Source organism: Lissotriton vulgaris, chromosome 3_1 (assembly GCF_964263255.1).
Source record: "Lissotriton vulgaris chromosome 3_1, aLisVul1.2, whole genome shotgun sequence".
NCBI classification, from domain to species: domain Eukaryota; kingdom Metazoa; phylum Chordata; class Amphibia; order Caudata; family Salamandridae; genus Lissotriton; species Lissotriton vulgaris.
This window is the reverse complement of record NC_141689.1, coordinates 2,056,826,873-2,056,839,996: the sequence shown is the minus strand read 5'-3', so window position 1 is coordinate 2,056,839,996 and position 13,124 is coordinate 2,056,826,873. Positions and strand designations below refer to the sequence as shown.

The 13,124-nt window shown below is 43.8% G+C and overlaps 1 protein-coding gene across 2 annotated transcripts in view; it reads left to right on the top strand.

The window, feature by feature from the left end:
- SLC7A2 (solute carrier family 7 member 2) overlaps window positions 1-13,124 on the top strand; it is a 511,922-nt gene that overhangs the window by 430,325 nt on the left and 68,473 nt on the right. For both annotated transcript variants that reach the window (XM_086962584.1, XM_086962583.1), the window contains exon 7: window positions 7,725-7,861. In XM_086962584.1, the coding sequence (XP_086818710.1) occupies window positions 7,725-7,861 (137 nt within the window). The remainder of the gene's footprint in view (window positions 1-7,724; window positions 7,862-13,124) is intronic.

The following is a 13,124-nucleotide window of genomic DNA, read 5'->3' as shown; positions in this document are numbered from 1 at the left end:
GCTCGGTTTCTTTCTGCGATCAAGGATACCTCGACAAGTTCTTCGCAAGGCGGAGAGAAGGTGGGGACTCAGCTACAGTCCAGCTGAGTCGGAAGCCTATAAAATACTTCTGTCAAAATACAAGGCAGACATCCTGGCGAGGAAGGCAACCTTTTATGAGGATAGAATCAAAGGGGCTGTGAACAAACAAAGGGAGACTTTCGCAATCCTTAGGGAGCTAACACAGCTGGAGGGGAAAATTCCTGCAGGTGACCAACCGGACTGCGAAACCTTTCAGAAGTTTTTTCTCCAGAAAGTGCAAGATATCATTAGGGATATTATGGAGACCCCAGTGGATCCTCTTCTACCATCTGGCCCTGCTTGTCAAGTGCCGACAGGGTTGCTGAACAGTATCCCAGGTTTAGATGAAGAGAGCCTGGTGGCCATTGCACGCCAAATAAAATCAGGATCTAGCACGGATCCATGCCCCCCGAGAATCTTCCAAATGGCCTTGCCCGGCATTCAAAGTCATCTGCTGAGCCTATTGAATGAGTCATTAGAAGTGGGCTATCTCCCGTCAAATTTGAAAGAAGCTAGGGTCACTCCACTCCTGAAAAAAGCAGGAGCTGATACTAAGGTCTTAAAGAACTACAGACCCATCTCCCAATTGCCATATCTGGGTAAGATCCTGGAAAAGCATGTCCTGAATAAACTGGCCGGTTACCTGGAAGAACACGGCTTACTCCACCCAAGGCAGGCGGGCTTTCGGCCTTAACATAGCACTGAACTGGTAATGGCCACAGTTGCTGACGAGCTGAGAGTCCGGGCAGATAATAAACAGCCTTGTGCCCTGATTCTATTGGACTTGTCTGCGGCATTTGATACGGTCAGCCACACCATCTTGCTGGACCGTATCAGGAAGCTGGGAATAACAGGGCAAGCGCTCAAATGGATTGAATCTTTTCTCATGGGTAGGACCCAGAGAGTGCAGTTGGGAGACCAGCTCTCGGAGGCAGCTGCTGTGGCCTGGGGGGTACCCCAGGGGTCCGCATTATCCCCCCTGCTGTTTAACATCTACCTGCAACCTCTTGTGGAGGAGTTAATGCATAGGAACTGCCAAATCTTTAACTATGCCGACGATATCCAGCTACTGGTTCAGCTGGAGGACTCAAGGGAAGCACAGGAATCGGTAAGGAATCTGCTTAGATTCCCTGTAAACTGATTGACCAACAACCTCCTGAAAGTGAACGCCGAAAAAACGGAGGCACTGGTCCTGACCAATCAGTTAAACCCCTGGTGCGATTTGTTTTGGCCCCCGGAATTAGGGACTACACCTATTCCTGGAAAGGTGGTCAAAAGCCTGGGGCTGAAGATTGATGTGGACCTTTCCATGGCTCCTCAAGTCTCGGCAGTGGTTGGGTCCTGCACTGGGGTGCTTAGGCAACTCTGGAAGCTAGTACCCATTCTATCGGCCCCCACACTACAATCCATAGTGTCAGCTACAGTCATCTCGCGGCTGGACTATGGGAATGCCCTGTATTTAAGTCTTCCGCAGAAGCTTTTGAGGAAACTGCAGGTTGTTCAGAATGACGCAGCCAGATTGATCTACTCACTACCTAGGAACTCGCATGCAACCCCTTTGCTCCGGAAGTTGCATTGGCTGCCTTTTGGTTTCAGAGTGCAGTTCAAATGTCTTTGCGTGGCCCATAAAGCCATTTTTGGTAATGCCCCGGAATACATCAAACAACGTCTGAGGAAACACATTCCAGGTAGAGCCTTGCGCTCGAGTAAAGTTTCCAACTTGTTTCAACCTAGATTTAAGTCTCTCAACTACTGTCTTTCAGGAAGAACTTGAAGACCTAACTGTTTAAAAAACTAACACCTACACCCTAATCTGAGCCAAGGGCAGAGTGATTCAAGAGGCAGCATGTATGGACCTTTTCTGTGTAAGCGCTTAGAGACCAGTGGTGATTTCCGCTATCGAAAAATTCTTTAACATAACATAACATAACATAACATAACATAACATAACATAACATAACATAACATAACATGACTGTCCAAGAGCAGGGCCGGACCCACCCAGCCCAGTCCCAGGACCTTTGAAGGCTGGATTGCCTAGTTGTCCGGGCGGGGACTTAAGCGCACCTCCCCCCTTCGGGGAGGACTCCCAGGTCCCCCAGGCCCAAGTGTAGGACTAACAAAGGGCATTCAGGTACCCCTCTCAGGCACCTAACACACAGCCCCGCAAGGCTAGCAGGTGACCACCCACTCTGTCAGTAGTGTTCCCAGTCAGGGTCTGCCACCACAGGTGCTATCTCAGGTGCTCACCACGCGATGGGCTGCTCTCCTTCTGTCCGCTCAGCCCAGCGTCGCAACTGGCTTCTACAGGATATCCTGTGGGTGTCTCCATTCGGCACATCGCTGCTGTGTCCACTCACCACATTCCAATACCGAGGCCCCTTGAGTCACGGCGATCCAGAGAGTCTCACTCGTGCTCCATATGCCAGCAGGACCTGGGCCAGCAGGCGCACGTCTACCAACCCTCCAGGCCACCGCAAGCGGACCCAGGTGCCCTCCGTCCACACTCTTAATCGCGACCACTTCGCATTCCTCTCAGGTATGGGTGTGGGGGCCTCTGAGTTCTCCCCAACAGGCACGGAATGCTCTGCTGCTGTCTCTATGCCTGGCGATTGTTTAAGCCTCGGGTGAGTGAAGCTTGCCTCCACACCTTTCGCGGCGCCATCTTGCCTGTGCGTCTCGTTTCGCCCTTGCCCTCTCTCTTTGGGGTGTCGCTGCTGATAATGATTTCTGTCAGCCAGTAGAGCAGCGATCTTGTCTCCCACCAACTCCATGCCGCTGGTGCTCATGCTGTGAATGGACGTTGCTGGATGTAACAGGGCTTGAAGCAGGCGACTGGCGCAGCTCGTTCAGTTTGCGGCCATCTTCGCCGGCTGCTAACCACGCCCCCTCTTTCTCTAATGTTTCAGAAAATGCAGATCTTTAGTTGTTCTGATTGTTTCTTTTCGATTTTTTATAAATATTTTCTTACATTTGTACACAAATAATTAATACTACAACATTCTAGTTTTCCTTCATGACAGAAGTGCAGCCATCTTTCAGTGGGTCCGAAAGCTCTTTATGCAGCGCCATATCTTTAATCTCTTTTGCATTCAGATATAGGAGGTCGTTCTAGTACCTTTAAAGATGAATTATCATTCCTTTTATTTTTAAGGTCCAATTTCAGAATGATGAAGAATTCTTATGCTTTTTATTCTTTGATTGACATGCTCTGTGATGAATCTTTGGTTTACTGTGGCAGAACCTTCATTTAGCAGAAGCAAAACAATTCAGGCAGATTTCATGCATGTGTTATTTAGAACTCTCCCTTCCACTTTAGAATATATGGAATATTTTGTCACAACTAAGTTGTTAGAAATTATGGTTTCTGGTTGGCAGAGGTATGCACCCTGTCCAAGAAGGAAGCACAATCCTAGTCAGGGTAGATAACAATACAACTTTAAATATTCTGTGCTCACCCTCTGGTAGTTTGGTTTGGAGCAGTCGGGCTTAATTTAAGAGGGAATGTGTAAAGTATTTGTGCAACATTTCGTTCAAGAATATGGTGAAAATGTCACCAAAAGACTCCACAACAGGTTAGAAAAATAGATTATGAATTTATAAATAAAGCAAGACCACAATGACCAACATTCAAGTAGATCCTGAGATATGCAATATTAAAGATTTTGGTGAAAATAGCGCATAAAAGTGCAACACACCAACTGTGGTTATCTGGTCCTGCTTGACTCGGGCAAAATCAGAAGTTCAAGCCGACTGCGAGGAAGCATGCAGATCTTTGTGCTTACACAGAATTTGGACTCTCTTGAGAACTCTGATCTGGACATTGTTCTTTCAATTAAGCCATGGATTGCACAATTGGATGACCTACTTGCAGCTAACTAGGTGGCTCATATGCCTGGGCATCTTTGGATGATGAAGCTTTTGTTGGTCCATGTGGCCTCAGTGTGAATACTCTTGCCAACCATCGCCTTCCTTCAAGAGTTTTACATTTCAAGCTAAGGTAGCTACTACGCTCCACAATAGCATTATAACTGTGTTAGAGAGGCAGATGTTTTGAACTCTACTCTCCCACAAGGTGGGTGAAACTGATATGTATTACCTACTCTGCATCTGGATTGCATACTACTAGCACACCAGACATCTAATTTCCCTTGTGTCAGTACTGCTTCATTTCTTAGTACCAAAAGGCCACAACTGTCTGAAGATACATCCACTGAAGAGTGGGTGGGCTTTGCGGATTTAGAGAAACAGATTATAGTGTTCACCCACAAGCTTACTCCTGCACTTTGCCCAGAGCTGTTTAGGGGATCGCCATAGTGTGCAAGAAAACCTTCACCCCCTACATTTGTCAGTTTTTTGCCATAAAATATCATGAATCGAATAGGCAGTCTGTTCTTGCTCTTGAAAAAAAAGGGGAATTAAGTTATTTCGTGAAACTTGTGTGTGACGCTTGAGGACAATTGAGGATAAAGTAATCTTTTAGTTAATGGCATCCTGCAACCTGATCGCTACTTCTGTACTCCTTTTTCTGCTCCTAAAATCCTAGTGTACTCAAGTCACAAGGAGAAAGGAGGCGACAGCCTGTTTTCTTGAAAGAGGTGTCCCTGGAGCCCGCCAAATTCCTGCTGTATCCGGTTGAGCCTGAGGTCCTGTCAAGACTAAGTCACAGATGGTGTAGACCTTGTAGTGTTTCAAAGCACAATACCTTTTCTGTACCGGTTAGTTCATGTGTCTTATTTATGCAAATCGTTTGAACAAAATCTGTGATTCCACTCTGCAGGAATGTCGTGTGAATGACAAACACGCTAAATACTTGTAACAGGCAGTCTGGGGTGCGTCATCGTAATTCAGTGTTTAACCATGACAATTGTAATACTATTTGAGACCTTTTATATTTTGGAACAGTGCAGGTTATTTGATGTACAACTTGAAAATGATGGCCAACAGTTGTACCTGTTGGCATAAATATACCCTACAAAGCCTTCCTGGTTTGATACCAAAATTTGCACCACAATTCTGAAGCGCTTATGGATTAAGTTTGTGATTTTACTCAAGAGCCATTGCTACGACATTGACTTATATTATTAGGGCCAACCCTATGAGTAAGTGCCCGTCCCCTGATGCTTGAAGTGCTGGTTAAGCTGAACATGGACCGTGGTCGCAAATACACAGAAGTACTGGAGGGAATGTTGTGCATTAGGAAGTCTCCAAATTACGAAACCATGTTTTCTCAAGCGTAATAAGCCATGACATTAATTGAACTCGTGACTTGCTATTCACAGCAAATGTCAGCGGTGAGAGTTAACTCTGTAAGCCATTTTACTAGCTTAATAGTGGCTAATACTAAGTTATTGTTTGGAAAATGCCATTAGCTACAGAAGACTCTACAATCAGGTGATTGTACTTAATAAATTCTCATCCCATATTCCATGCATCATGTTATCGATTCGGATATTATGCCATTTAGATTTTAATGATAAGCTCAAAATATTTCGATCAAAAACAAGCCCCTTCCACACCTGCAAAGGGAAGGTTATGAAATATCGTCCATCTAAATAAGAAAACAGGTGAAGGTGATCTGCATCTAGTCTGGGGCAAATTCTAGAACACCGTTTGATTACAAGATGTGCTGCTACATGCATACATAAATGACTCTTGGCCCTCCCTGAAAACAGGCAGTCCAGGCCAAATTGGTATTCCCTAACCTCTCTGCCAGAAGTACAGGCAAACTAGATATGATTTGTCCATGTTAAGCTTCAACAGTACCGTGCATATTGAGCCCTAGGGCGCTTACGAGACCCAAGGAGTCCAAACATGCCTGGAGTTACTTGTGATGCAGAGGGCCATGGCCTGAGATAGCAAAATAAAAGATGTATTGAAATGGAAATCAGAGCAGTGATTGATCCCTAATTGTTAAGCATTTGTAATGAAGCCAAAAGAACCACTCTAGTTCCTATAACACATTTACTGTTGGTTCATTGGTTAACCCGGCGGACCCTTGTTTTTCCCATTAATTTGAAACTAACAATACGTCCTTTTTTATGTGGCTGACCTGTATCAGTCCTCTAGCATTGGCAGAGCACACAAGAAACCGAAATAAGTGTATTTTCTACTTTCTGTTTTTTTTCATAAAATCGCCCCACTCTCTAGATAGTTATGGTAAGGTTTCTGTCTGCATCAGGTTGAAAGCCTAACGAAATTGTGCTGTATTAAACACATAAGAACACAGGACTGCCTGATTGGAGAATATATGATTTATACTTGAAAATATGTGATAAATGATTTATTCTTGGGATCAAATGTTTTTTAACTACTATTTTTAAATTGCTGTTTTATGAGAAGTTTTTATTATTTTAAACTGTATTCTTTTTTGTAATGATCAAGTGATTGATTGAATAAATATTCTCTCACAAGTAGATCTATTCACTTTGTCATAGATAGAATCAAAGCATCATCCCAGAGCTGAAACATTATAACGCCTTTGTGTTCCTTCTATCTTTTAGTCACATCACGTGATCTATCATTGTATCCTGAAATATTGCCTAAGCCCATAGGTTTCTTGTATTGCAAATTGTAATTACCACCAACATTCGGATATGGTATTCAATCTGTACCAGCCCAGGGGCTCAGAGGTTTTCACAATTATTTTAAGAATAGTTAACTACAAAAAAGTACGGGTAGGTCTACAAAGTTTCCCTGAAACAGATTTTTAAAACACATTCCTCACCTAAGAAAGTTACAAAACAATATCACATTTAATAGTTTAAGAGGGCAGCTTCATCAATACCATAGCATTTATAAAGTTGTTATTGTTGGTCACTCAGTTTTACTTAAAAAGCAAGGCAGCTGTTAAATAAAAGAGCTTATTTGATAATTCTGCCCTCCTAGACCAGCTGCAGTGTTTTCCAGCTTGACAGGTAAACCAATAAATGAATATTAGAATAGAGGTCAAAAGAGAAGATGTGCTGAAGAAGGTGCATTGATATGCCAATTTTTAATTGTTCTGCCAATGATGTTATTATGTACTTAGCTCTGTACACCATGTGTCCGGCTACTGTTGTTGAAGGACCTTACCTTCCCCCCACGGCAGGGATTACAAAGCGGGAGTTCCCGGTGACACATGGGCGTCCAGCACCTAAGAGCCAATCTCATGCTTTCTCTGGTTTCAATTTATTGTGGTTGCATGCTGTAATTAATTCATTGATCTATGCATATCGCTTTCTCGTGACCTACAACCTTTTACAATCTTGCATGACCTTGTGTTTGCCCTGGTGCATGTCTTTGCTTTTTATTCAGTCTTCTTGGATCAATTTTCCCAATGCCTCGTGTAATCTATGCTATGGCGGAAGATGGGTTGCTTTTCAAATCTCTAGCTCAAATCAATGCCAAGACGAAGACCCCAGTGCTTGCTACTATGTGCTCCGGTGCCATGGCAGGTGAGAGAGAACACTGAGAAAGTGGCCAGATGTCCCCCCTTCATGAAGGACACGTTTGCTGGCTTTGCCCCATCACACCCCCTGTTTTTGGCATGCAGATGTAAGTCTCTATACGTGTCCGTTTTCTATTTCTAACGTTTCATAGTTTTCTGTGTGTAGCGTACTTGTAGAAGTAGATTAGCTCTTGTAGTAACTATCACTTGAACCTTACCCATTTTTCTGTTCTAGCCTGCTGGGCTCTCTGTTCCCTTTGCCTCGAATTATGTTTGCCATGGCGCGAGATGGTTTGCTCTTTAGATTTCTGGGCACAGTGAGTAAGAGGCAGTCTCCAGTCGCCGCCACCCTGACTGCAGGGCTCCTCTCTGGTAAGCTGTGAAAATGAAGGCTTCTACGAAAATGGGAAGTGAGTTGTGCATGCAGGCGCATGGACCTGCTCCTAATTTATCATGCATGCGTGTCTCAAATTTAATAATACCTGACGGTTTTAAATGGTGCAAGGGATGAATTATGGCACGTCACTTGGGAGACATTTGGTGTACCTAAAAGTGTGATAGAATTCCGATTTTATGCACTTTAATGATCTGACTGAATGCATTAACTATATTAATACAAATGCGTAACACTTTTTCTTTTATTAAAGTAGTAAAACGAATAACACTGAAAATGTTTACAAACAGTTCAATACAGTACAAACACATCAAAGAGATACAGCCTCATTTTGTGTTGTGTTCAGCAGGTAAACAGTTTTAAGAGGTTATAGTTATGCTCTAGGTCCACTGCACAATAACTTCAATTATTGCAGTGCAACTAGGAATCTAAGGGGCAGATTTACAAGAAACTGACCCATCTGTAGAGATGCGTCAGTTTCACCGCGCCAGTCTATGATACCTTTGCTCCACCATGGATGTGCCGTATTTAAAATACAAAAAGAACAATTGATGGACAGAATGCAGAACAATGTCATACATTCACCCCAGTACAGAGATCTGGGCCTAAATCCATGGTTTTTTTGCTCACCACGCCATTCCAGTTTGAACTCATCCTTATGCAAATCAGTCTTGACCCTGCACCCAATGGGAACAGTCCAGCCCGAACTGTCAGGCCAGGTCCTCCCTGGACTGGGAACAAGCAACCTAGGACCAGTTTCGGGGTTTCACCCCTCATCAGCCAGGATAGCTTGACTCCAGTGACATGGAGAGCACGGGACCCACATCTGGGCATACCCGTCCCACTCGAGGTGACAAATGCAAAAAGAACAATTGATGGACAGAATGCAGAACAATGTCATATATTCACCCCAGTACAGAGATTTGGGCCTAAATCCATTTTTTTTGCATACCATGCTATTCCAGTTTGAACCCAGCCATATGCAATTCAGTCTTGACCCTGCACCCAATGGGAACAGTCCAACCTGAACTGCCAGGCGAGGTCCTCCCTGGACTGGAAACAAGCATCCTAGGACCGGTTTTGGGGGTTTCACCCCTCATCAGCCAGGATAGCTTGACTACAGTTGCATAGAGAGCACGGGACCCACGTCTGGGCATACCCAGTTTGCATTGTCCAGCATTCTTTCCATCAATAGTTTCTTTTGCATATGTCGCGCTAAGTGGGAAGGGTATGCCCAGATGTGGGTTCCGTGCTCACTATAACACTGTATTCAAGCTAACCTTGCGGATAATGGGTGAAGCTCTGAAACCGGTCCCAGGATGCTTGTTTCCGGTCCAGAGAGAAACTGGCTTGGCAGTTCGGGCTGACGGTTCCCACAAGGAACAGGGTCAAGACTTATTTGCATATGGCTGGGTCCAAACTGGTTTGGTGTGGTGAGCAAAAGAATGATGGATTAAACCCAGATCCTTGTGACTGGGGGTGAATGTTTGCATTGTCCAACATTCCATCCATCAGTTTTTTCTTTTGCGTATTTAAAAAATGATGCCTCATGGCGCAAGGATTGACAGATGCATCTCTTGGCTCAAAAGTCATGCATTTCTGCAGTCGCATAGCAAGCACGACGCAACTCCAGCAATGCTTGGGTGAGGCCTAAATTTAATACACTGCGTCACTCCTTACGCCTGCTTGAAGCAGGCATAAGGCTTGACACCGTGGCATCCTAGAAGTGGCGCAGTGAAATCTTGTAGATTTCACTGCGTCACTTCTATAAGGCTTTCCTGTGTGGGAACACCCACCCTGCATACATTATACCTGACGCAGGTATAATGTGACGCAGCGCTTTACAACGTGATGCATGAGATGCGTCACGTTGTAAATTGGCCGCATTGTTTATTCCGCCGCTGCGTCATAAAACTGACGCAACGGGGGTGCAAAAGTGTTGCAACGGGCTTGCAAATCTGCCCCCAAGTGTATTGACAATTGTAACACCATATTTGTTCACTGTGATCAATGGTTTGTTTGATAAGTTTGATGAGTTAATAATTCATTATTTTAAGTGCACATTATACATGCATATAAAACCCCTAACTTGTCAGTGACTGTTGATTATTACTCTTTATGAATTATTTTGTGTTCGATAGTCCATAAATCACGCTGTGATTTTGTCACAGTCTTGCGTTGACACTTTTATTTTTTAAATGGCGCGCAGCGTGTCAAGTGTTAACAGTACAATTATGGCTTTCGGGGTTGATGTATGGCACACAAAACACATCAAATCGTGTCTGCAGAACCATTTTAACACAGGCCTCAAAAAGCTGCTTATCACTTCTGTTACACACAGGTCACATTTGATTCTAAATTGTTTCAATAAGGTCTCCATGTTGGTGTTATATTCTGTTGTCAAATTTTCCGTTTTTTGTTTTTTACCAATGCCCTATTTTTATAGGGAGCAAACATTAAAAATGTAACAGTTAATTTAAAGAGCATGAATGGCTCATCCATGCCCAGGTGAGGTAAAAAATGGGGTTCAGCAAAAAACAATCTGTAGATGAAAGGTGATGTGAATAAACCACATAATATCTTGATGTTACTGCTCTGTTGGTACTTGTATGAGACAGACATTTCACTTAAGATGCTCTTATTAGATGTCTTCATGAAGCACAGTGTTGAATTCCTTTTTTTTATTTGTATCATCAACGGTCAAACATTCTTTCGTTCAATGAGAGTTTCATCTCAGTTGTCTGTCTCATGTATTCTTTCGACCTAAGTGTGGGGAAGGCAAAACGATAAATTCTGCATAAGGATTTTTATGTGAATTGTTCAGTAGTCAGCGAGCACAGTAGCTGCAGCTTTGATAAAATGGTCAATGGACGTGCCCATTTTAGTAAAGTGCAGAGTCTCACGTCTCAGGGTGGGGAAGTGGTGGCTGGTGAAGTTTGAGAGTGGTGGTGCTGGGCTGAGCATGTAGGGGAGCATGCTATGGGATCGCGGCATGGCATTTTCTGGGAGGCCAGTCACCATTTTCTGTGCCAATCCTTTCTTTAAAAGTCTGATAAAATTATGCATTTTCCACTGCACCATAGTTACGGCTTTCTTCACGTCCCATGCATTTTGCTCAGTAGTGGCTAATTTACACAAAATAAAATTAGAAAACATGGATTAATCAAGGCTTTTACAACTTAAATTGTGTGATGTTAGGCAAACATGTTATCTGACCAGAGCTCTTTTCCATCATTTTCACACATACAAGCAGATTCAATCAAATATGTGTGTTCCGAATGCCAGTTGTACAAAAATAATTAGGGGTGCCTTTAGGTCGAGTTCTGCAGTTGCTATATAAAAAGTACAGAGAAATGCACAAAGAGTCAAAAACCAAAGCCTGAACACAAAGAAAGTCTTATAGACATTCAATTACTGGCTGATTTGAATGATGAACCAGAACACGTGGATAAATCAAAGCTGCCTTACTTAAACTGTGCAATCTTTGACACACTTTCATCTCACCCAAACTCTTCAGAAAACAAAAACTTTAACACAAGCAAATGAAAGCACTTTCAAATATGTGCATTCAGAAAACCAGTTAGCAAAAAACATTATTGCATGTGTATAAAAGTACTTTAAAATATGTGCGTGAATGCCTGTATTACAAAAATTATTATGGTCAATGAAATCACTTTTCAAATGAGTGCGTGAATGCCAGCTATACAAAGATCATTAGCACTTATGATGAGCCGAGTTCTAAAACTCACTGTATAAAAACTACAGAGAAATGCATAAAGAGGTAAAAACGAAAGCTAACACAATTCTGTTGCATCCAATGAAGAAATATCTGAAGTCCAGTGAAATGTAAAAGTAAGATTTATTCTCTAAAGAGATACAGCGCTCCTGGTCTAACAGAGTGTCTCTCTAGTTCAGCCTCCTGTCTCCATCTGCAGAGAAGTAGCTTCCAATAGATAACATTCTATGTTGCTAGGTAACCGAGAGAATGAAAAAATGCATACTTAACCTGTACAAGAATAACTAAACTTACAAGGATACAGGGATGTAACACATTCCTTGTCTAAAGTGTACAGGGGCAGACGACGCAGTAAAATATGAACCTCCCACCTCGTGGTCCACTGGGTTAGGGGCTTCAGGGCAACATCTGGAGTCTCCAGACACCGTCTGGACACCGTTCAGAGTCACACACAATTGTAGTGCACAAAGGAACCACCTTAGCTCCATGCCGCCACGAGTCTGCTCCACGCAGCTATAGTCAATTGTGCTGTGTCGTATCATAGTGGTGTGATGCACCAGCACTAATCCTGCCCCTTACAAAATGCAGCGTGGCCAGCAGAGACCTCGAGTCTGCGGAGTGTGTCTCAAAAAAGACTTGAGTTCCGACTTCCTGCTTGCCTAAAGCCTTTACCCTGACCTTTCCCAACTCGTCACAGGGCGGGACCAACCCCCTATGACGAGTTGGGAAAGGGTGGGAGTGACCATGCTCTCAATCCCATGAGTGATATGAACCCTCAGCACTACAGTGCTTCAATTTAAAATGCCCGGGGATCATTTTATCCCGACGTCCTCAGGGGTGGAGACTGGCCCTCAAGTCAATGTATGTGCTGTGCTGATGACATCACAGGCCTCAGGGCTGTGAAATCGTCAACCCGGCAAATAGTGTAGACTTTGGGTCTGCCTAGGCCAGAAGTGTCACTCAGCTTGATTGACTCACGCTGAGTGGCAAATTGGCAGTGTGCAGTAGTCCCGGCTCCTGGAAAGAAAGAAAAAAGAATGCTGTGTGGGAACAACGACTTAGACAAGACAAAAAACCACCGCTGGGGTGGGTCCATTCCTGCTGCTGATTGGCAGCAGGAATGACTTGCCTAAAGTCTAAAGTGCGCATGTCAGTTAGGCCGGCTGTCTTGCAATGGCCAGCCGACATGCGCTCTTCAGCCCACACCAATACCAGCTGTGTAACAGCCAGGTGGACTGGAGGTACAGGCTCCTAGTATGAAAAGAAGCGCTGCGTCAGCCTGCTCCAACCAATAATAGCACTACTGTCATGCTGAAAATGGCATGCGAGCAGCTCAGGATTGGTTAGGTTTGTTGGATGTTTCGTTAGGCATCGAGAAACCTACATCCAATGCAGAGAACGGAGTCCAGAGATAAGGGAATTAGATCTGAATGGCCGTATTGGAAAATGGACTGTGGGTTACCAGTGAGGACAAGCCCGTTGTGTTCATATAGGTCGAATATCAA